This window comes from Strongylocentrotus purpuratus, unplaced genomic scaffold (assembly GCF_000002235.5).
Source record: "Strongylocentrotus purpuratus isolate Spur 01 unplaced genomic scaffold, Spur_5.0 spur5_scaffold_6, whole genome shotgun sequence".
Classification (NCBI taxonomy): domain Eukaryota; kingdom Metazoa; phylum Echinodermata; class Echinoidea; order Camarodonta; family Strongylocentrotidae; genus Strongylocentrotus; species Strongylocentrotus purpuratus.
In genome coordinates this window covers 26,320,706-26,346,945 of record NW_022145612.1, presented here as the reverse complement: position 1 = coordinate 26,346,945, position 26,240 = coordinate 26,320,706, and the positions used below count along the sequence as shown (strand labels likewise).

General features: G+C 35.6%; 1 protein-coding gene across 1 annotated transcript; it reads left to right on the top strand.

The window, feature by feature from the left end:
- Nucleotides 1–1,656: 1,656 nt before the first annotated feature.
- On the top strand, nt 1,657–24,022 carry LOC587654 (sulfate transporter). The gene is made up of 16 exons (XM_030972847.1): nt 1,657–1,938; nt 3,395–3,511; nt 13,368–13,478; nt 14,094–14,335; nt 15,800–15,964; nt 16,633–16,785; nt 18,006–18,088; nt 18,435–18,591; nt 18,958–19,071; nt 19,691–19,768; nt 20,454–20,549; nt 21,047–21,223; nt 21,603–21,776; nt 22,290–22,461; nt 22,957–23,060; nt 23,493–24,022. Exons 1-16 carry the CDS (start codon nt 1,668–1,670, stop codon nt 23,565–23,567), a joined length of 2,289 nt encoding a protein of 762 aa, XP_030828707.1. The 5' UTR covers nt 1,657–1,667; the 3' UTR covers nt 23,568–24,022.
- The last annotated feature ends 2,218 nt before the right edge of the window (nt 24,023–26,240 follow it).

Genomic DNA, 26,240 nt, shown 5'->3' with positions numbered 1-26,240 from the left:
AGTTTTGTTATTTTGTTTCACGTTTTGAATCAATATTCTGTCGCATAAGAGGCGTCAATAATATTATTGTCTGACATAAAAAGTCAATGACTTGTGCGTGTGTGTAGTAGACCATTTTCGTAATGTATCAAATTGAACGCACAAATCTTTGTTAAGTGCCTCGCTACAAATTATTTCATTCACATGTTACAAATAATTGTCCTTCAATAGTCAAAATGCGAATTGCATACATTATGGCCCGAATTCACAAAGCAAGGTTTGAGCTCAAACCTCCTTTTGTTCTTTACAAACCAGGTTTGTAAAAAACGCGTAAAACGCGTCATATGACGTACGAAAACCAAGGTTTGTCGACAAACCTCCTTTGTGAATTCGGGCCTATGTGTTGTTCTGTAGGTAGGGCAAGCTATACTGTTTGTCCTACCATGGACCTATACTACAAATGGACACTGATCGGTACCATAATATATTCATGCAACTGACTCTATCAAAAGTATCATAATGACATTCCTAACATGCTGCCAAGCTTTGATCTCATCACGACCGCCGCCAGTCCTGGGCGCCAGTCAGCCATACAAAACCTAAACTGTGCCTTGAAGAATCTACAAAATGCCTACGCAAAAATATGAGTAATGATGTAGATGAAGTTTTAATAGGAAATTAGAAGTAGTTTACAAGAGAAACCTGAAAATTGGGCTGTAAACACAATGATTTTAAACTTCATTTTAAAACTTATCCTATCCATTACAAAGGAATGGAAGGCAGTAGGACAGTAAAGAATTTTTATTTTTCAAACTTTGGCAAGTCCAGATGTATGTCCACCAAATTCCACTTCTTTAATAATCATCTAATATCACACAAATTGTCATAATTTGGGGTTCACTGCTTCTCTAACTGGTCTTAAGTCACGATACTTTTTCTGAAACTACACTCTGGGCCCTGGCCCAGCGAAAAGAATCTGAAGAAATGTAAAAGGTTCTTTTGTCTGTGATGATGCGTGATTACATAATCAACATTGTCGCGTCAAATGTATGTCCTCATCATCATACACATTAGAGACTTTTAGATTTGCACGACGAGAACGTGGACTGTCACATGTGACATCCTTTTAAGGCAATGTGACATCCTTTTAAGGCACTGACAGTGCCCGACAGTGCCTTAAAAGGATGTCACACGTGACAGTCCACGTTCTCGTCGTGCAAATCTAAAAGTCCCTATTATCAGGTGGCGGTGGTCATGTGATCAGAGAAAGACTCACATCATTAGTCCATCTGTAGTAGGGTCCATGGTTTGGCAGTTACTGCTTTTAGGAATATTGTTTCTTTTAATGTTTTTATTGCGACCATCTCGGTAGCTATTCGGATGAAGGGAAACCATTTTTTCTTTACAAATATGGTTACAATAGTTAGAACAAAGACAAGTACTACGAACTTGATAGAACTAATAGATTGTTGCCTCGTGTTTTTCTCCTTTCTTGAGTTTTGTCATTTTGTATTCTTATTCTATTGTTTTAAAATGTATCTATGAAAATTGATATATGGCCTTTTCATTCAATTTTCAAATTCTGGAGATACACACATAATTCAAATCAAAAATAATCTAACAAATTCCAATTTTTTTTTATATACAGGTCATCGTCTTTATCAGCGCACAAAAATCTCTACATCGCGATGGACGAAGACCAACTCGACGTGATCAACAGTGACGATGATGGTCAAAATGGCGACGTCGACGTCGGCGTCAACGGCGTAGGACGGAGGAGGAAGGTTTTGCATGTCGGCGACAATGGAGTAACACATCGCGTGGTCATTGACCGCGGTTGTTATTCGATGACGGAATTTCATGAGCAACATGGATACCAACGGAAGGATAAACTGAGCCCGAGGGAATTCGTACAGCGTAAGATCAAACGATGTCGGTGTGGAGTAGACCAGTTTCTAGGTAAGAGATGTTGAATTTTAGAAAAACGGATCTTGAGATTCTGGGGAATGGATCATTTTGAAAATATGTGCAGAATTAAAAAAAAAAAGCATTCTAATTTCAGTTGATGATACTAGACAAATGGTGAAAATGAGATTCACACATAATGCAAAAAGATCGTCTTTTTTTCTTCTAAATATGAATATTTTTTTCAGAAACATCACACTCAGCTTCAATAAAAAAAGAAAACAAGAAGTACTGAGATGATTTCAAATGGAAAGTATAAAGTATAAAACATACGAACTTACCTTTGCCGTGGTGTTTCTAGAAACTAGTTTCTAGAAATACCACGGCAAAGAAAGCGGACAAAATATACAGTTCCTCAGGTAGACAAAGGAACATCCCTTCACTGCTATTATATAAAAAATTGTAGAACAGGTGTCACATGCATATTCGCCTTTTTACATAAAAGCAGTGAAGGGATGTTCCTTTATCTACCTGAGGAACTGTATATTTTGTCCGCTTTCTTTGTCTGTCATGTTCATAGTGCTGTTGATACCTCGACTCGATACGACCGATTTTAGGGTCTTTGGCGGCAACTCTTGGCTGTCGTTCGGTGTATAGTCGGTCTGTTGGTGTGGCTGATAGAAAATGGAGGATTTAATAGGAAAGGCATCCCTGCTTGCCGATGTCTTAATGCCTAGAGAGTGGGTTCTTAATTCTCGAAGCAGGCCAAATGGGGTTCCCCGATTTTCTAAATGTGTATTCATAAGTAAAGTTTTGAAGGAAACGATGGCACCGACTGTTTTTTAAATAAAATGTGCCCAAAGTGCCCAAACTTGATGTGTTGGGGCCCACCATTGTTTTTATGCATCTCAGAGCAAATATTTCGGCTGAAAATGTCTGTTATGTGTAGAAAAACGACTATGAACGACGCAATAAAATATGGTATTGTTTAAATCTCTGAGAAGACAACAGGGCCCCCAAGTTGCTCCAAAAGGACCAAAAGTATCAGTTACCCGAAACAGTAAAGAAGACTGCTTTAAAGTATTTTGTTTCCATGTTATTCACAATTTGGTGTGCAATGTCCTTTATCTGCTCCTGCTCATACTGCAACTGTGCACTGGCTTATTGAGTGAAATACGTTCATCCCATTCCGTCGTTCGAAGGGGACTCTGTTCACTGTTTATCAGTTTCTAAATACTCAAATGTTACCCTTTTGATTTATTAAACATTGAATATCTTGTTATAAAATTCAAATGTTATTTTAACTTAAAAGTTTCGTTTGTATATAAAGTACTAAAACTTATTCCGGAAGTAGTTTACACCCTTCAATCATCGAGTTCTCCTTGCTTCAACTGTAAAATGAGTACATAACTAAAATTATGGGTAGGCCTAGTACTTTTTAAGCTTTCCATTAAAGTTTTTTTTTTTAAGCATCTGTTAACCTCACCTATATTATATCATTTCTGTGTAGGTCTAATCGTCTATATCTTCCCTGCATTTCATTGGCTACGTCAGTATAACCTAAGGAACAATGCAGTCGGAGATGTGATGGCAGGTATCACAGTCGGCATTGTCAACATACCAATAAGTAAGTTTACACCTGTTATAGGCTGTCAAACAAGTTAAGATGGGGTGCAGTTGCGTACCCAATCGCAGGCAGTGGATACGCCCTATGTGCCTATTGAAGGAGGGCAACTAGGGCGTACGTGCCAATTGAAGGGGGCAACTAGGGCGTACGTACCACGTAAAGGGGGCACCGATCCGAGGGATTGATTGTTAATATAATCTTCAATATGACGATGACGATGTATCCAAAAGAAATCATTTGAAATGTTAAACTTTGATAAAATTTTGATCCGTATTGTGTGATCTTCATGCAAGGAAAAAGCAACAAATATGATTCGTAATGGTCAAATGATACAATTTCTCTAATGTTTTCTCTTTACTCAACCAATATGTCATTAAAATGACAGATACCCTTTTTCCCAACGACACGTACATCTTTTTTCGTTGTATTGCTGAATAATGTGACATAGATTTGCTTTTATTTTGGCAGTAATAATGCCCAATATTTTCCTATTCCCCTGCCAGCGACGATTATTTGACAATTTTATTTTAGGACTAATGCAAAAGCAATCCTTTTTATTAAACAAATATATAGGAGTACATTTTTTTAATATAGAGGATCTAAGATTGACGAGCGTTTTAGAACCGATTAATTTTTATCTTTCTCCTTTGAAACTATGATGATATCGTTGACACGTACATTCTCGTACCTATCTTTCTAGAATATTATGAAAATAGATTTGAATTTCAGATTTTGTTTGGGGGACAAAGAATGTCCCACAAAGGCTATAGAAAGTCGGCGCTCCCCACATTCTGGAGTCTAGACTCTTTATAATTATTTCTTTTGTGGTAGAATAATGACATGAAGTGTTCGTTTGTTATATCATACCAGGGCCCTGTCTCATAAAATTTGTTACCAAGACGTGTCAAAAAGACATATAATTTGATGTTCGCTGAAGGGAAAAGAGCCAGCACAGGGGTAAACAAAATGGTGCCTAAAACTAGCTTTCTCATGAAAACAAAAGAAATAATGCAATCGACATATTGAGGTGAAAAGCCGTTTAATCAAATGCGTCAAAATAACAAAAAACAGGTACATACTTTTCTATTTATTTATTTATTCAGTTTTATTTAAAAACAGGGTAGTCTTTTCAGTGCCAGAGGCCTGCTTTACAAAAGAGCCCTGTACATACGAAGATTTACAAAAAATAGAATACATTTTTGAAAACAAAGACATTATATAAACAACATACCATAATAGAACTAAAACAACTTAAAAACTAGATCAAAGTGAACATAAGGCCTAAAATATTAAACATTTAAGATATTATTGATACAATATAAAATACATATACAAATACACATGCCATAAAGAACAGACATAAAATCAAAAGGGTAAAAGGTAAGAAATAAAACGACTACAGACTACACAACTACAAACAAACAAAACTAACTGTAATAAGTCATGATATAACATTAGGTACCAGTGCATGCATTACAGTGGAGGGAGTGATTTTTTTTTTTGTTTTTTTTTTTTTTTGATTTCATAAGCGCGTGTCAACATTTTTTTTTTTATTTTTAATTTTTTTTCCCCTTCCACAGGGTTCTTTATTTTCAAAACAAATTTCATCATATACAGAACATCCATATATCATATACAAATAATTAAAGAAATAATTTCCATACATAATGGCTTGACACAGATAATAATCATCACGGCCAAAAACTTTTGTGGCAGATAAAAACAAACATTTATGACAAAATTAGTACTTTAAATATATAATTTAAAAAAAATACCAAACATAAAATACATGATCATGTTTATGTTAGCACATTTCCAACACTCTCAAAATATTTTCTAAAGTGAAACCATTTCTTTTTTAGTTTATTCTCTCTGAGATTTGTTTGGTTTATATATTTTTCCATTTCATAATAACGTTTTACAGCTGATAAAATTATATCAAATGATGGTAGTTGATTTCGTAATTTAGCTGAAAATATTTCTTGTCTTACAACCATCAGAACACAGTTGAGTGCATTATTACTGCTACCGCAAAATCCAAACAATTTATTTTGATTTGTAAATTTGATCCTTTCCCCCGTATTACGAAATATCCAGAACTCTAACTTCAACCATACTTCATTAGAATAGTTACAAAAGCAAAAAACATGTATGATAGTTTCATCATTGTTACTACAAAAAGTACACTTCTTGTCAGCCACTACACCAAATCTTAACAAACTGTCCTTCATATATAATATTCTATTTAAAATCTTGATTTGAAACCACCTCATGTTGATATCTATTGTTGACTGAAATGGAATTTGACAGTACGAACCCCAAAGTACATCTTGAAAATCTAAAAAACTTTTCCACTTTGTAAGGGCTTTACATTCTTTTACTTTGTTTTTTAGCAAAGACTGATAAATATGTGAACAACCAACATTTATTTTCACCACAAGGTGCACGGCTTCGGGAATGATAGGTGCTAAGGCCTTACTAGGAGCTACATGTGTAGTCATTTTAAAACCTGACCGAATTGCATTACAAAGACCATAGTACTGGAGGACATTTGTTTGTATGTCAAATCTCCGTTGAAACTCAAAATATGAACAAAAAGAACCATCTATTTTAGGATGTCATTCACAAAACGTATTCCTCGTAAATTCCAAGCCCCCCAAAATACCACTTTGTCATTTATTTTAATGTGGGGGTTATTCCAGAGAGGTTGACTTGCAATGTCGTCAATAAGAAGTTCGACCAAGTCTGACCAAGCGAAAAGGACCTCTTTCAAAAATGGATTTGGAGTCAAGTCTGCTAATTTTCTAAAATAATGTGAGCCCATATACAGGTGAAAAAAATAGGTTTGGGGCAAGAATGAATTGAACATGTGAAAAGTGAAACTTTCTATCTGAGAATTAGTTACAAATCTTCTAATCCATGATATTTTCAGGGATTTAGCATGAATGTAAATATCAATCATCTTAACCTCCACCTTTATTATATAGTTGACACATTTGTTCTCTATTGATTTTATCAGGTTTGTTACCCCATATAAATGCATACAAAGAACGATTTATATCTTTCATAATTTGCGAATTCGGTTCTGGAAGTGAAAGCAACAAATAGTTCAATTTTGGCACCAACAAAGATTTGACGTACAGTTATTCTTCCGAGGACAGTTAAGGTTCGTTTGGACCATGAAATAATTTGGCGTTTTATATCTTTAATTTTTCAGTATAATTATGATTTACCATCTCTACTAAGTTAACCGAAAAATCTATTCCTAAGTATCTCGAATAACCTTCTAATACCCAATTTAGTTTGTGCTCTGGCATTAGCTGTTTTTTGCAGGCTCTATTTTTCCCAATCCATATCACATGAGTTTTTGTAATATTGATCTTTAGGTTTGACATTTCTTCAAAATCACCCAATATTTTCAATGAGCTCTGTAAATCTTCTTTTGTACCGTTAAGTGTCAAAATGGTGTCATCTGCGTATTGTAGTAGTTTACTTTTGTTTCCCTGTAGATGCAAGCCAATTAAATCATTGGAATGTCTCATCAAAATTCCTAATATTTCGCTAACAAGTAAAAACAGGTATGGAGATAATGGGTCTCCTTGACGACACCCTTGTCCTATAGTAAATCTTTCTGTGCAAAAACCATTTACTGTGACACAAGAAGAAGCATTTTGATAAAATAGATTAATCCATTTTTTCAGCGATGGCCCAAAATGAAAAAAGTCAAGGACATTGATTAGAAACTTGTGAGATATACAATCGAAGGCCTTTTCAAAATCAATCATCAACAACATGCCTGGAATATCATTAAGTTCGGTATATAATAATATATCATAAAGTAAACGAATATTTTCTCCGATAAAACGGCCTTTCAAAAATCCTTTTTGATTTTCATGTATCAAGCGGGGCAATACTTGCTTTAATCGATTAGCTATGCACCCAGATGCTATTTCTTATATAACATTTAAAAGTGAAATAGGACGCCAATTCTTTAATAAATGTCGAGGCTTGTTTCCTTTAGGAATTAAAGTGATAATTCCTAATTTTTGTGACTGCGACAATTCTCCTGTAAAATAAGCAAAGTTCAAAGATCTGATAATGAACGTTTTAAGATATTGCCAAAAGAAACGAAAAAATTCAACGGTGAAGCCATCTTGCCCAGGGGATTTATTATTTTTCATACTTTTTAGCATTAAACAAACCTCACTTTCACTCAAAGGACCTTCTAATAATGTGGACAATTCTGGAGTTAACTTAGGAATATCTGGATAGTTTAATAATGTGTCTATATCTACCTCTTCAGTGTCTTTCGCCTTATATAGGTTTGAATAAAATTTAAAGATTTCGTTAGATATACCATCTTGTCCACTAATAACATCTCCATTTTCTGTTGACAATTGCCGTATTTCTTTATTTACTTTATTCTGTTTTTCCAAGTTTAAAAAATATTTTGATGACCTTTCTCCCAGCTCCATCCATTTGATTCTAGATCTCATGATAATTCCATCATTTACTTTTAAGCGATAGGTTTCAAGTTGCTTCTTTTTGTCACTTAATTCTTTTAGTAATGCGGTCTTATCATTCGATGTCACTAGTCTTTGTTCCAGTACTTCGATATTTCTTTCCAGTTCCTTTTCCCGACTGATGTTTTGTTTCTTAATGAACGAGCCATAGGATATAGATTCACCCCGCAATAGCATTATCAAAGTTTCAAAAAATAATTGGTCATTGATAGACAATTCACAATTTCCAACTATGTTATCGTTTTCATCAAACTCTACCTCATCTTTTGCATAAAATGTAATTGTCTCTTTTATAGTTTTTATAATTTTTGACACAAATTTTTCATCTTTTAATAGAGAATTATTAAATTTCCAAATTCCTGGACCCCGTTTAATTTTATTTAAAGACAAGCTAAGACGAACTAATGAGTGATCTGTTCGATAACCAGATAAAATATCAGATTTATGAACTAATGATAGTAATTCTGAGGATATATAAAAAAAAGTCTAATCTACTTTGTTTAAAAGGGTTCGGCTGGCGCCACGTGTAATATTTTTTCATAGGATATCTAATTCTCCATGGGTCACATAGATCTAATTCGTCCTTCATATTTTTAACCTGCTGTCTCGCCCTAGGATTATTTACATGAACATAATTATGAGTATCAAGGGTCTGGTCCTGCACTAAAGTCCAGTCTCCACAAATAACAACATGTGGATTTTCGAACTCTGTTATGATACGTTGTAAATCAGTATAAAAAGTTGGATTATCAGTGTTCGGGCCATATAAAGACGCCAGTGTAATGTCGTACTCATATAATGTCAAATCTAAAACTACTAAGTTTCCACCATTGTCTATTCTACTTTGATTAACTTTGACTGGAATAGTATCCTTAAACAAAATTGCTACTCCTCTAGAGCTGGATGTATGATAAGAGAAAAAACACTTGCCTCCCCATTTGCGACATATTTCTGTTTCTATGTCAGGAGTGAAATGAGTGTCTTGAATACAACATACATCATATTGTTTAGATTTCAAATATAACAAAACATCTTCTCTTTTCTTATCATTTGCTAGGCCGTGACAATTCATCGAAATAAAAGTAATGTCACCCTGCAACAGACGAGAGTACCGAGGCGAAAAAAGACGACGAACTACCTGTGGAAGATTTTTTCAATATAAATACCTACAGCTAACACACATACAAAAACACAAACATCAAACACAAAGGTCGAGTAACGACACGACCGACAAGCCACGGGCAACAGCATTGTGGCCAAAATAAATCCTCTCAAGACCCTTTGAAATACGAGAGCAACGATTTACATTAATTTACATAGCAGGGAGTGTAACAGAAAGAGAGATAGAGATAGATGGTGCAACATCTTAAGTTCAAGAGTTCAAGCAAGTACATTTCTATAAAGGCTTATTGAAATTTACAAAGGAAGACACCTGTTGAAGGTATGCGCATGGTTTCTTATGAGATCTACAGTGTACATCTGAATACATTCTTTAGCGTTGCCAAATCCTGCATCCAGAACTAAACTAAAAGTACTATTCTCCACTGCCAATGAACTAAATGAGTGTAATGTTGCTGTCTTGCAAGTCAAAAATATGACTTTTAGAATCCTCAGATCCTTAGAATCCTTCCCAAAAACGAATACCTCACTCTTTTTTTTTAAAACATAAGAAAATTAAAAGATAAACAACAATTCAGAGACTGGAAGTATAATGAAAATTTACTTCTGACAACTTTGATTCATAATCTTTCCCTTTTTAGGGGTACTACAATAAGTGCAAAAAATGAAAACGTATCAAAATCAGAACATCCTCTGAACATAAAATTTGCTCTACCTTCCTTCTTTTATGGAGTACTACAATAAGTTACAAAATGAAAACGTATCAAAATCAGAACATCCTCTGAACATAACATTTTCTCTACCTTCCTTCTTTTAGGAGTACTACAATAAGTGAAAAAAAATGAAAACGTATCAAAATCAGAGCATCCTCTGAACATAAAATTTTCTCTACCTTCCTTCTTAATAGGAGTACTACAATAAGTTACAAAATGAAAACGTATCAAAATCAGAGCATCCTCTAAACATAACATTTTCTCTACCTTCCTTCTTTTAGGAGTACTACAATAAGTGAAAAAATGAAAACGTGTCAAAATCAGAGCATCCTCTAAACATAAAATTTTCTCTACATTCCTTCTTTTAGGAGTACTACAATAAGTGAAAAAATGAAACGTATCAAAATCAGAGCATCTTCTGAAAATGACATTTTCTATGGATATAAGGAAATTTAAGTTCAAATCAAAAGAATGTTTATGTTCATTACACTCTAAATATCTTGGACAGTCAGAATCTAAATGCAAGGCATAATCTACCTGATTTTCGAACTGTTTTACAGTTATATCCACATTCTCTCCTTTCATTATTTTACATACCAACATTCCCAACAAAATAGTGGGTAATTTACTATTGGACATAATACAAATTATCATGATGTACATCATGCATGGCTTTTCTTCATTGCCCAAAGAACTGCTTGAATCTTAATCTTAACATTCTTCACATTTTATTTGTCACTTTGGAGTGATACAAACTGAATATTTGATTCCTATATTAAAAAAAGAAAAGAAAATGTACCAAAGATAAATTTAAAAAATCTTCACCATCTGTTGATATCTTAGGTCTTTTAGTCCTTCAACTTCAAGCCGATGTAGATGTAGACTTTTTTCCTTGGTCTGTCTCATTATCACAATCGATTCAGATAACGGGAATCTTGGTTGATTTCTTTCTTTTCTTTATCTGTAATACTAGTATTAGTAGTCACACTTTTCAAGTTTTCAATCGTTGAAGATAAATCGCTTTAGTAGTATTGACGGTATCAATACTAACTTTAATATCAACAAAATATACAGGAAAATGAACTGGTGACCATGATGATGATGACATTTTTCAACTTCAATCTACTCAACTTCTCTTTTCCAAGCCGATGTCGAACCTTTCTCTCGCTTCTCGAGCACTACTTCGATTCCAACTACGCGGATTCTCGTTGACTGATTTCCTTCTTTCCTTAATCTGTAGGCACATTTTTCCAGCTCGAAACGGCGTCGCTTCAAAAGTGGGGGTAGGTCGATAAGGAGCCTGAATGGAAGTCGGTTCTGGGCATCACGATTTTCCCTCGCAGCCACCATTAAGTCGCGTTGTTTCTGTTGATACTGCCGTAGTACGAGATCACAGTCAAACATGGTACCGAATCGTACAATCAAGGGGTCGGGTCCTCGCTCCTCTCCCGGTGGGCCAGGGTATCTACGAGGCAGTCGATGGGCGTTTATCAACGACATAATTATTTGTGACAACTTCTCCCGATAACCCCAAATTTCCAATCACATCTCGTACCTTTCTTTGCACATTCTCTCCTGCTTCCTTTGCTATTCCGTATATCAGTAGGTTCTGCTTTCTGTTGTGAATGTCCATCGCCAAGATGGCTTCTCTCAGCTCCTTCTCTGCCTTTAAAGGCCCACTGCACTACTGGTAGCTACTTGCGCCCTCTATATAACAAACAATGCCTAATCGGTGACCATTGGTCCCCCATGATCCTCTTTTTCTTATGTTAACTGAGAGCTGAGTTGATGAGATAACCACCTGTCCAGTGACCTTGCTGAGCGGTCTAATCCCTCCTGTAAACTACGGCAGATAAGCTTAAAGCGTTCGTTCTTTAATGCAGGTATGCTCTAGCTGTTCTAAATCATTTATTCTTGCGGATGAGTCGATAGTTGTCGCTTTTAGGTCTTCTAGTCCCTTGCGCAGTTCGGTAATGTCTTTTTTAATCGTTGCCACGTTGGCGGCCAGCCCATCAAATCGACTCACAATCGTGTTGGTCAGCTCGGCCATGTCTGCCTTGGTTGCCGCCTCACTTGCCTTGCTCGCCGCCTCACGTGTCTTGCTCGCCATGGTTGCTGATTTTTTCGTAGAATCTTGTTTTTTCCTGAGAAAATATGGATCTCTTTCTGAAGAAGTATGACTTTTGCTCTCTTTTATACTACTGCATAGATTTTCGGTACGTACAAAATCATGGATCGAGAGGATTTAGATATTTTTCTGCCTAGCCTTCAAAACCGCCGCCTGAAGCTATCATTTTCGTGACGTCACTCCTCATCATTTTCGTGACGTCACTCCTTTCGTGACGTCACTCCTTAGTGATTTAATTTGGTTTTTGAACATTTGGAGTGAAGTTGCCGTGCGAATATGAGTCGGTAGATTGTTGTAGATGCTTGGAGCGATGAAAGAAAAAGATCGTTTTTTAAATTCAGTCTTGGGTTTCGGGATAAATAAGGGATTTAAGGTAGAATGACGAGTAACATAGTAAACTGGACGTTTGCAAGCAAAAGGTTCTAAATAATAAGGGGCTAGATCATTGAGTATTTTGTAGACGAAAATGCAGTAGTGGTAGTTGATTCTATTTTCAGTAATCGGTTATTTCAATTAGACAAGTCGCAGTTGAATGCTTTGGGCGAAAACCCGATTGGCGCTGAGATAGCAGTTTGTATTCTTGGAGATACTCATAAAGCTGAGCATGGACTGCCTTTTCAAGTATCTTTGACAGACAGGACAATAAAGAAATTGGCCTATAATTGCCAATGTCACTTGATTCACTACTTTTTGGTACTGGAATAATCTTGGCTCTTTTGAAATCACTTGGGAAGCATCCTTTAAGTGAAAAGGTGTCGGTGGGGGAAAAACAGAATATTTCGTTTAGTATCCCTGGTACTTCGCCATTACTAATTACGCCATGCGTCATGGCAGTTTGATGCCTATTGCATACGTAGCGCCATTTGCTGACGTATGGCTGCGTCAATGACTTGCGTCGTCTTTGACGCACTACGTACTAGTGACGTCATATCAAAAAGCGAATGCCTAATGAACTGTGCAAACGTTGCTTTGAGTTACTGGTGCATTAGTCATTGGCCTTCATGAAATAAAGATCAAAGGTTGTATCATGATTTGATTTAAGACAGTTTGAGAGATAATTACATTTATGGTAGTCTGAAATAATATATTATGTACCCTCCTCCATACCAAAATCATTTATATACAATTTAGGTAACTTAGTTATTGTATTCTCACTAATGCCTAGATTGCGAAGAGTACTTAATCTTTCAAAATATAATGTTTAAGCAAAACTGAAACAAAATTCATTTTAGAATATATCTAACGAAACGTTAAGTGTCGTGATTAACATGACTCGTAGAACTGAATCATGAAAGATGAATTACACGTACAATAATAATTGTACAAGTACAACTTTGATTAACATTTCCTATTTGATTAATGACTTTATACAGGTATGGCGTTTGCCCTGTTGGCTTTCTTACATCCGGTGTACGGTCTGTATACAGCATTCTTTGCACCTCTAGCCTTCTTCTTCATGGGCTCATCCAGACATACGTCAGTAGGTAAGATAAATACTTCTCAGATGTGTCCATATAAAACCCCTCACCTTTATCTCTGAGACAAACACACTCACACACACACACACAGGCATTGTACATACGTGTAAGTTATCCTTCATCCCCCATCCTCCTTCTCCCCCTGTCTATCTCTCTCTCTCTCTCTCCCTCACCCCTCTCCCCTCCCTCTCTCTTTCTCTCTCTCGCTCTGTCTATCTCTGTCTCTGTTCATCTGTCACTTTCTACCTATTTCCTTTTTCTCATCCCCTATCTGTCATGTCTTTATCGCCACCAGGGTATACTTGATAACACATGTACACACATTTACAAAACGAATGAATGTCATGGCCATATATATCACACGAAGAAGAACTACAAACTTAAAACAGTCTTTTATTTGCCTAAAGTGTATGAATTTGTTTATCATCTCATCTCTAATAATTAATGATGTACAGATTTCATGATAACTATCGTGATTGATTCTCTCTGCCTCAATCATTATTTCTCTCATTATAATAATACATTTTCTAATACAGTGCATTACAAGTAGGCCTATCGCTTTAAAAATATCGTAATCAACTTTCTAAACGTAAGAAAAAGGCTAATCTTTTATTCATCCAGGTACGTTTGGTGTCGTCAGTATTCTTTGTCGTGATGCCATTGAGAGGATACTAGCTGAAAGGTATCCACCCACTGATCTTCCATCAACAATCGAACCAATCACAACCATATCACCATCCTCCCCCTATCCCACCACTCCCACATCTATGATCAATGCTACTACGCCTGCGCCGTGTGGACCAATCTGTGACGAGAGAATTCAGCTTCATACCACACTGTGTCTTATGGTCGGTTTGATACAGGTGGGTACGCTGATGCGAAATTTAGCATGATGAATTAGCTCATATTCCGATCGCTGGTTCAAGTTAAGTCTAGACTAACGCTAATCCTAGGTTTAAATCACCACATTATACCACCACTATTATCAGAAACACAGGGTCAAGTTAGATCTGGCTATCTGAATAGGGGCAAGCTAATATGAGCAAGCTAATATTATAAAGCAATCAGTACCAAGTAGCGTTTCAAAGAGTATTAGATATCGGTTGATCGGTTTAATTTCCCTTTGCATCTTTTATTTGACGAATCGTGGCATGGAAACAAATCTTTCTTATTTCGAAACATGTAAGCACAGCATTTCGGCCACATTATGCATCGATTTCACATTCCATTACAAGTTAAGTGATATGTTTAGTTAGATAATGATACTACTACTACTACTAATAATAATAATAATAGACGATGCACATTCTTCTATAAAGACCATTGAATGTGGCGTGCCTCAAGTTTTTATTTTAGGTCCGTTACTTTTTATTGTTTATATTAATGATTTGTGCATGTCTTTAACAACCCTGTCCTTCATTTTGTTTGCTGACGACTCTGAAATTTTCTGTTCTCATCAAGACCCAGTAATTTTAATGAGAACAATTAACTCTCAATTACGAGAAGTTACTGGCTGGATCAAGGTAAAATTGCCATTGAATTTATAAAGACACAATGCTCTTTAGTAATATTATTGATAACTTACCAGGAAATATTGTACTTACTGTCATACAAAAGGTATCTTCTACGAAGTTCCTAGGAATAATAGTAGATGATAAACTTTCGTGGAAGCTGCATGTTGATAATGTTTCTCTAGAAATATTGGTATTTTTGAACAAGATAAAATTGTTTATCCCATCTCGTATACTGCTTAATTTGTATTTGACTTTAGTACGTCTTTACTTTAAATTATGGAATACTCAATAGAATTCTACTATTACAAAAGAAAGCAATGCGAATCAAATGTCACACCAATTTCCGCGCTAATACTCATGAACTCTTTCAAGCAAATAATGTTTTGAAGATACACGTCTTATTTTCCTATAACCGTGGTATATTTATCATGTACACACTACAGAAAAATGAATTGCCACAAGTTTTCTCAAATATGTTTAACAAAAATACTGAATTCCATAGTTATCCCGCGAGAAAAGTAAAATGTTATCACATACCAAAAACAAGAACGGTATTTTTCAGCAGAATTTTTCCTTTCACTGGCCCAAAATATTGGAATGCCCTTCCCGGCACATTAAAAGAAAAACCCTCATTTAGTGGTTTCATAAATGCCCTCAAGCACTTTTTGTTGTAAACATATCAAAATAAGTAGTTCCCCGTTTTCTATTGGCCAATTTTGAACATCGAAATCGGGGAAGATAAAAGGAAAGAAGAGTTGAATATTTGTATAAGTGGTGACTTAGTAACATTTAATGACTCTTTTCTCATTTAAGATATTCATGGCTATATGTCGTCTTGGTTTCGTCACCACGTACCTCGCTCAACCACTCATTCGGGCATTCACCACGGGAGCAGCATGTCACGTGATCACGAGTCAGGTGGCGCCATTATTTGGTCTGGTTCTCCCTCGTTATGCTGGTCCCTTCAGTGTTATCTATGTAAGTTGAAAATTAAAAAAAGAAAAGAAAATGCAATAAATTTTCAATAATTTATTGCTTTTTACCCAGGTCCCCAACATAAAAAAAAATCCTCTGGACGGCCATGTATTATGGCTCAAGGCATGGGCACACAGAGGATTTTTTTATGTTGGGAACCGGGGTAAAATGCAATAAATTATTAAAAATTTATTGCATTTTCTGGGTTTTTTTTATGGAAACTGCCCCCTACCCTAGCCCCCGCTGCGTACAGTCATGGTTCAGTGACAAAACAATGGCCTCGTAACTGTGAGGCCCCAGGATGAAAACTGTGTCGATGTGCTTTATTAGTGCCCTTTTGTGGGGCATTAATCCTCATTACTGTCATTTATGACTTAAGGACGTCGGTCCCCTAGTTGACAAGCATAGTAGCATACACATGATTTAGCAATCACGCAAAACACACATTGTCAAATTATTATTCAATAAAATCTGAAAATGTATACTATTATCTAGATCTATTATTTTTAAATTATTTTTAAAATAATTCCATAAATTGGGGTAAAACAAAAATATTCCAACTATATGAACAACAGTGTATTTTATTGACTATGATTTTAATTATAGTTGTATCATTCATAAAGCTAAGCAATGCATACATGACATGCAAGTTTTTATCCTTTATGTGACAGACTTGGCGTGATATCTTTATCAACCTTCCTAAGACGAATGTGGCGACTCTTCCTTTCGGAGTGCTCACTTTTCTGATTCTAGCCCCCGGCAAGTACCTGTCTGAGAGGTATAAAAAGCAGCTGAAAATACCAATTCCCTGGGAGCTCTTCGTCGTAAGTTCATTCAGCTTTTATCAATGGTCCTCTAAAATCTTTTTTTTTGGTGCTTATCCTTCTATGAAAGGATGTATTCTAATGCATATGTTTCGCAACGGATTTTATATGTTCAGAATATTAGAGAGGACGTTCATCCCGTGCACCGATTATGGTTGCAAAAATGATTGATTGATACGGAATGTCATAATTATTATGTGCGATAATTATATACCGTAATTATTTTAATTATTATAATTATTATTATTATCGTTATTATTATCTTTTTTGTTTGTTATTGTGATAAAAACTTATGATAGTTATATATTGATAACAAAAATACAATTTTTATTTCTGTGTTTTGCTTGAAATATATCAACCAAAGTTTTTCATCATTTCATCAATTCCTTTGTAAAACAACTATTTTGATATTTTGATATGTGTACAAATCAATAAAATAGAACTCCACAAAGAACATATTAACAGAGTTGCCCATTTTTGCCGTGATCTAGAATTCTATGACTATGTGAAACCTTCTCTTCTTAATCTTTGTTGTCACGGTGGTCTTTCCTTTTGAATATATTTTGGGTCATTGACGTTTATCACTATCAGTACATCCGCAGAATCACAACATTTATAAGCACCGCTATTCATAATACGAAATGAGGGTCGCTATTCATAATATGAGTGCCTTCTCCCTTAGGGCACTGCTCAAAATATGTTATGGAATATGGATATCATATTATTATAGGTCCTCTAAAGAGAAAAGACCCTCCTGAGTCATACATTTTTGAAAAAAGAACATTTAGTCGTTTGTGTGTTGGACCAAATGGGAAAGTTGTCCGCGACTACATCGCAGAGACGTTACTTATTAGGCCAATTTGAAGAGTCCATACCTAAGGTGATTACAACTTTATAAAATTAATTTCTTTCTTATTTTTTGTCCGATTTCATTCAAACCTTCACCAGTCTGCCTTTCTGGTTTTCTGCTTTCCTTTAGATTAGTTTGCTATCAAGGCCCACGTAAATAACGTACTTGTTTATTATACATAAAATTTATTCCTCTGCCATTGCCGATCCTGTCCTTAAAAGCAACCACAACTTTTATTTAATGATGATAATAATAATAATTCTATTTCATTTATTTTTGTTACATTCTCCTTTTGTTTAGGATTATTTGAAAGACTTTTCATTGTCATCACGCCATTCTTAATGAGCATATTTTTGTTGTGTATCTTTAGGTGATCATCACAATTCTCATATCCTACTTCGTAAATGTCGAGGACAAATATGGCGTTGAGATTATAGGAGATGTCCCTACGGGGTAAGCTAAGATAAGTTTTTATTAAACTTAGATACTGTTAATTATCTAATTAATTTTTATTCTTTCAGTTTATTTTATTGCCGTGAAAAGACAGTTATAAACAAGTCGGGACATCTCAGTAGACCGACAGCCTACGAGACTGATAATGTTGGTCTCGTGAGCCCTTAGAAAAGTCAAAAAGCCCGAGAGATTGTCGGTCTCGTGGGTTTTCAATCTCATGGGTCGTCTGTCTCGTGAAACTCAAATAACTTTCCGACGGCACACTTGACCGACACGGTAGTCATAATTGTAGTCAAAAGTTACTTTTGAAAAACGCAACCATTACTTTTTTCTCTTCACATTTTAGATTCCCCATGCCTACAATCCCATCTCTGCCATCGGGAGTGAGAGTCAGTGATCTAATAGGAGATGCCATCGCAATAGCAATCGTGGGATTCGCAGTGTCCGTCTCACTCGCCAAAATATTCGCTAGCAAGAACGATTACGAAATTGATACGAATCAAGTAGGTTTAATTTGATAATAATTTGACCTACTATACTTGTAATTGTTCTTCTCAAGATGTACTCTTCTCATTTATCCGTTTTAAGGCCAAGGCATTTTTTAATAGAAGTTTTGGGACCAACCACTTATGTTTAGCATACGTGCATATACTCACGTATGGCGCCGTCGGTCTCCTCGGTCATGTGATCAACCGTTCAATAGCCAATCAGAATATATTGTAGCTTATAATAAATTAATTATTTGTATGCTTATGGTTAAATTTACTCTGAATATGCACATCAATCATTTCACTCTCAATTGTAAAAGAAAAGTTAGAGAATAAAAGCCGTAATTCTCAGTTCTCTTTTCCCATTTTATCTATTTGAAGGAACTTCTTGGTTACGGTGCGTCGAATGCCACGTCGTCCTTCTTTCTGTGCTTCGTGTCCGCCTCAGGTCTGGGGAGGGTAGCTCTCATAGATGACACTGGAGGAAAAACACAGGTGAATACGACTAATGTCATTGATTTAATCAGTCTGGTTTATTCCCAAACAGTACTAAAAATTAATTCTTTTATGACTAGGTATGCAGCAATTTTCAACAGAAAATATAATTCAATTGATAATTCATTTAATTAAGTCTGTTTATTTTTTAATTGAACAGAGTTATAGCATTATAATAAAGAGTGGCAGATCCAGGATTTTCCGGTAGAGGGGGGGGGGGGCCTAAAATTTGAAAATCGCGCAGACCAAAATTCGCTCAGTGGGGGGGGGGGGGGGGTGGGAGGTAGTGAGCACATTTTGTTGTTTCGTGTTTGCCCCCGAAAGTGTGAAAATCGCGCCACCAATATTTCGCTCAGTGGGGGGGGGGGGGGGGGGGGGGGGGGGTGTGTGATCACTTACCTAAAACAAATTATTTTGAATTTTTGATTTTTTTTTTTTAAAGGCAAGGCCCCCCCCCTCCCCCTCCCCCCCCCCCTCCCCCCCCCCCCCCCCCCCCCCCCCCCCCCCCCCCCCCCCTCCCCGTGAATCCACATGATAATAAATGCCTTGAATCATTCACATCGACATCGAATATTCTTGACACTACAAACAGTGATGTTTTCGCCTTCTTTATCGCCAGGTTTCCATGTTGGTTTCATCTATTATCGTCATGTTTGTTCTTCTCTTCATCGGACCCCTCTTTGAACCGTTACCAAAGGTAAGTTCTCTCAGTCACCTTACCTGCTCTAACACATTTGCATGGGTAAAGGATCATAATCTACAGTATGGTCGTATTAGAAAAATGATTGTTAATGCACGTACGGACATTTTATTTATAAGGCCTTAAAAAAAGGATGTTTTATTGCCCTTTAGGTGCCAGAACCTCCCCCCCCCCCCCCTTCAAAACAGTGACTGTCGCCCGAAAAACTAAAAGCGGAGAACGTCGCCCATATCTCGCTGGTTTCTAGCTGACGCAGTGCATGGTATATACAGGTACACAAGGCCGGGGTCTACTTGTTTACGCTAGCAGGATTTTGAAACTAGGGCAGAAGACGAGTGAGAATTGGGGAATAATTTGACAATTGTATGCATATATATATATATATATATATATATATATATATATATATATATATACCATTTAAACAAACAAAGTACATTCTTTTTTATTCATTAAACATATTTTTTCTAAAAATTGTTTTGATTTTTTATTTTATTAAAAAGCCGACCGTAGATTTTAAGATTTTGGGGTCGGTCGCAAAGGGCAAGACAACATTTTTTTTAAACACCTAAGGGATGGTAAATAAAATTGTATTGTGTTATATTTTATTGAGACATACCTGTACTCACAATTATTTCTGCAATTATTTATTTCAATATTCATTTTGTGTTTAAAACAATAGTCTGTACTGGCTGCGATCATCATTTACGTATTACGAAGAATCGCTTTCCAGATCACAGAGATTAGAGGATTATTCAAAACATCCAAAGTGGACTGTGTAAGTGAAACTCTTTTCTCTTTCATCGTATCTTACTCTGGATGAACTATTACAATCACTCCCCAAGTCATAGTACTATACGGTAAAAATGTACTCTTCAGTTATAAGGATAGATATTTTAGACAACTCAGGCGTTCCCTTCTTCGTTTAGTCTGAGCTTACAAGTTTAACAAAATCTACTTTAAATTCCATGATCTCTCCATGGCAACTTTGGTTTTAGTAGATCAGACCGCGTTGCCAGTAAAAATGTATGAAGTAAAGCCCTGAGGATTGGCATACGAAATAGAAGTATATCTCTACGCTAACAAATTTTCCTCAGCAATGTAAATCAAACATAACACGTTATATTTCTTCGAAATACAATCCTTTTAATAAACCCCAAAAATATCTTTAAAAAGTATTATTGTGTTTTTGATGGGGCTATGATATCCATTGTAAAAAAAATCTCACGCTGCATATACCCTGATAATTATACTGTAGGCCTATTTTAATCCTAGTCGATCTTTGTTGTGACGTTCTTGTCGGTGTTCATTCTCGGTGTGGATCTTGGTCTCGGGGTCGGGGTCGTCTACGGTCTCTTCACCGTGATCGTAAGGACTCAGCTTCCAAACTATAGCGTGCAAGGGCATCTGGTCGACACCGAGCTCTATCGCGATGTCAAAACTTACAAATCGGTGAGAGAATAAACACATCTTGCGTGATTAGGGACGCTATAAATAATGATATATATTGAAAATTGGTTTTGTAATTTTAAAAATAATTGGCCGAAAAAAACTACATGATGTATATAATGCAATTAATTTCTCGTACATCCGTTCAACGACCCAATACCTTAAATTTGAATAATTCAATTTCATAACTAATCTTTACGAATGCGGTACAGTATATTATCTTGATATTTTTGAAAAATTTATCTAAAATATGTAGACTGACAATTCCGATAAAAGCAAAATAAATGCAATCACCTTTGAAATTTCACGTTTGGCTTTATTTTGTAAGTATGACCCATAAAAGACAATATATTTAATCTGTAACATTCATTTTTCAAATTAGGTAAAAGTCAAACCAGGGATGGTGATTTTTAAGATGCAAACATCGCTGTATTATGCCAACGCCCAGCAGTTCAGACGGCGGGTCTTACGGGCCACTGGAATCAACCCTGTAATACGTTTGGCTGAAATCCGTAAGGCACAGGCTGCTATGGAAAAGAACATGGATGAGAAAATGGTACGTCATCTTCATTCTCTTATGAGAAAATACGGCATGGAAAATAAGCTTTTGAGACAATAATCTGTGCAAACTATTCCTCATGCATCAAAGCTTAATAATATTATTAGCAAAGGAGAATGTTTAATATAATTTGATTTTACCACTCACGTGAACACATTTCTCTTTTCAAAGGGGTACAGTGATCAAGGGAAACTCTCTCTCTCTCTCTCTCTCTCTCTCTCTCTCTCTCTCTCTCTCTCTCTCTCTCTCTCTCTCTCTCTCCCCCCTCTCTCTCTCTCTCTCCTTTCCCCCTCTCTCTCTCTCCCTTCCCCTCTCTCTCCCTTCCAATCTCTCTCTATCTTACTCTCCCTCCCTCATTCGTATACTAGTTGCTTGCAACTAATTCTTTTCTTGTATATATTCTAATTAATGTCGTCACAGGTCATGTAAAGTTTCCGCTGAGTGGCTATATAAAATGGGTTTATCTGCTATAGTTTGTCTAAATGACATCATCATAATTGTTGTTAACAGGAATCTAGTATGGCGACGGAAGAGATGGATCTTTCTAAGGATGAACTCCACTCCATCCTCATTGACTGCAGTCACTTTGGTTTCATCGATATCACTGGCGTCAATACTTTACTTGCTCTCGTCAGGGACTACGGCAGGATTGGCGTAGCAACGGTCTTCTGCTCATGCGCAGGTCAATACTGGGAGATAAATTTATGATTTTACTTCTTTTATATATTTCATAAGATTATCTTTCGTTTCCTTGGTGGATTCTAATGAATATTTTCGATAATGAGTTTTGCTATTACCAGTAACGTGTCCCTTAAGATTAAACAATTAATGAAAAACATTGGAAGCGATTCTGTAACCACAGTATAGTGACTACACGACAATTTTTCATCAACGAAGACTTGGGTAAAGTCAATAGACTAGAAAATGTAAATAACCTCCATACGACCTACATGGAATCGTCCATTTGATTAAAAGTGTTTGGATGATGATAATAATCCGATTTCACACAAAAAATCAAGAAATATTCCCAATGATACATAAATACATAGCTATTAAAAGACATCATTTAAAGAAATATAGATTCATTATTTTGCAGCTGGTCTGAACTGTTTAGTAAACAATAAAATATGTAAACAAATATTGAAACACCAATAATCTTTCTTCCATTTGATTGTAGATTCTGTGATGCAATCTATCAAGGTGATTGGTGCTCTTAATGATGAGTGTGATATCTTCTACCCATCCATTCATGACGCCGTCCTGTCATTACCAAGGAAACAAGTATGTATTCACTTTAACCTTCCTCACATGTGAAAATACGTGATTCTAACCAAATGGTATTTAGGTTTGAATGAGGTTGAATTTATGCAAAACGAATTCTGTAAAATAATTATGCCAAAAGCGAGGGCAGAGAAGAATATGGTAGATTCATCAAAATAATTTGTTGTAAAATCACTGCTGATTGATAGTCGATTAAAATAGATTATATCATCGGGGTGCTTAAAGCCTGATATTCACGTCTGGCTAGTTACGGCTGTTCCTTTGAAATACTTCAATTTACTAAGAACAACATCCGGACATCATCATTCGGTACCTTTCACTAAGAAAAAAGTCATGTCGACAAAAATGAAAAAGAAACACTTTAATGAGGTGATGTTATTACAGATAAAAAAAAAATTAATTCGAATACTTTGACTTTTTATTTTATTTTAGGCTCTCAAAGCAGATGAAAATACCAACGACAACAAGGGCTACGAAAATTCAATAAACGAGGAAACAGGACTCTAAGCTGAGCTCATAAACTTGCCGAATCCAGACATCATGGTCTTATGAAAAAGTCTGGGCGACATCTTACAAGAATTAAAGTCTCTCGGCTTACCTTTCCCTTCCGCTTTGTTCCGTGATTAAAGAGAAATATTACCAGTCACTTAATTAGAAAATTTACTTGTCCATTTAGAGTTCCATGCGTTATTAAGTATCGTGGCATGGTGAACATGAATTCATGTAAAAAAGCTCTCGTAATGCTAGCAAAATAAATTCAACCAAACATTCACTAATGAGAAAGTGCATTTCATTAGAATCGTATAAAGCATTTAAATGACTTTTACATGCTTTAAAGTTTTTATTTTGTTTGGGTGCAATTAATCGTAAATTATCGATAAATGTGCATTATGAAAGTGTTTATTTTATTGTAATTGTATTACGTAATACCGTGTGAGTAAAAAAAAAGTTTACACCTAGAAAATTGCTAATTATTAAAAAAAATCATCTATGAACAGTAAATTATTGTAAATCTTATGAAAGAGTGTCTTATGCCAAATCATTTGGTATCATTTTTGTGTGGTATGTGTTCACGCTTGGATGAACAGGTGGAATTATTTGAGAGAGTGCAAAAATCGACTTGCGCCAAAATGATGCCCACAGCATGTATTATGTTGGGATTACCGGAGTGAGAGAATGAATTGAATGTATCAAATAAAATGCATTGCATTTGCTTTTTGCAGAAGCAAAGTCACACACGCACACACAGACGCGCACAAATGGTCTTTGATATTTGATATTCGATATTTGATATGTGTGGCATGATTAATTTTGTTAGGGATGTTATTTGCATCTGCAAAAAAAAACGATTTGATACCAAAATCCCAATTGTTTTATTTAAACATCAGATAAGCAACTTTGGCGCAAGTCCATTTTTGCACTCTCGTAAACAATGCCTCCTGTTCATTCAAGCGTGAGCACATACCACACAAATATGGTACCAAATGATTTGGCATAAAACACTCTTTCATAAGATGTATAATAATTTACTGTTCATAGATGATTTTAAAAATAATTAGCAATTTTCTAAGTGTAAACTTTTTTTTGACTCACACTGTATACTTGTAAATAGTTTCAAGTTTCTTTATTTCACTTTATCAAAGATAACATAATTGAACATAATGGACAATGATAACTATTATAACTAAACATACAATATAGAAAACATAATGTACATGGTAATAGTAATAACAGAGAATACAATTATATAAATCAATCAATAAAGTGGGAGATCTTCTAAAAAGCAAAGCTTGTATTATGTAGGGCACGGTTCTTGGGTTTATATATAAATTAGGGTATCTAAATTAACATATTTACAAAAGCATATGATTACACAAGGGTTATCTTTAAGTGACACATTACATATCGTAAACAATTGAATTAAGTACTGGACCTGACATATTTTATTTTTACAATTTTCCAATTTCAAACAAACAGACTTATCTTGTGTGTGTGTGTGGTTGTGGATGTATTTGGTGCGGTCCTTATGGTTGTCGTTCAGTTCAGGAGAGTGAGCTATCTTTTAAACCATGCAGGCATAGATAGCTCACTCTCTTGAACTAAACTGGACCGCCCCCAATACGCGCACACCTACACACACGCACACACACGCACACACACACACACACACACACACACACACGCACGCACACACACACACACACACACAATATAGTGAGACGAGGATTGTGCTTCGGTACGTGTGCATGCCAATGTAGTGATCAACAAAATAAGCAATATTCGTCATGTTACCATATTCGATGTTTGTTTATTTGTTTGTTTGTTTGTTTGTTTGTTCTATTTATTTATTCACCATGTAAAATAATTATTTACAGATAATAACATTCAGTGGGTTACATCCCTCCACAAAAAGAAATATGTTGTATATGAGTCATTCATTTCAAATAAACGAACAGCGGTGTAATGATAGGGTTTATGATATTGATAAACACGTGTTATGTAGGTCTTTAATTAAATCAGTTACTTGACAGGTAGAAAGAGAAATCAAATTGGCAATAATAATGTTGAAACTAAAAATAAGGTCATTTTCCTATTAGTGAATCCCAAATATTACATACCATGAACGAGTTTTTTTTGTCAAGCACTTATTTTGTCCACTTCATTACTTCAGTAAAGACGCCATCTTGGGAGCACCGTAATCCGTTTTTCTAGGCTCTCATACAAAAGGTCCTGGGTTCGATCCTTACTCGGTGCTTTCACTGAGAAGTCATGTATATAAATACATATCATTTTTTTTTTAATTGTTGGTGATAATAGTCAAAATGTATTGCCATTAAAACACTAACCAACAACACTCGGTGCTAATACACCACCTGGACAAAATGGGTTACCCACATCTGTCCCTCTTGACCCAGGGGGGGGGGGGGGTGTTTCACAAAGATCCTAAGTAGAACTTAACTCTAAGTCGGACTTAAAAATTATGGAGAGCCATTTGTAGCCTTAAAATGAAATGTATTCAAAAGCAGAAATTGAAGTATTTTAGACATTTCATATATTCCACATCAAGAACACGAAATCTCCTTGATAATAGAAAATATGAATAATTTGAATCAACATTTCATGCTTTCTAAAATAACTTTTACAAAATATTTTCAAAGATACTGACGGCTTTCCATAATT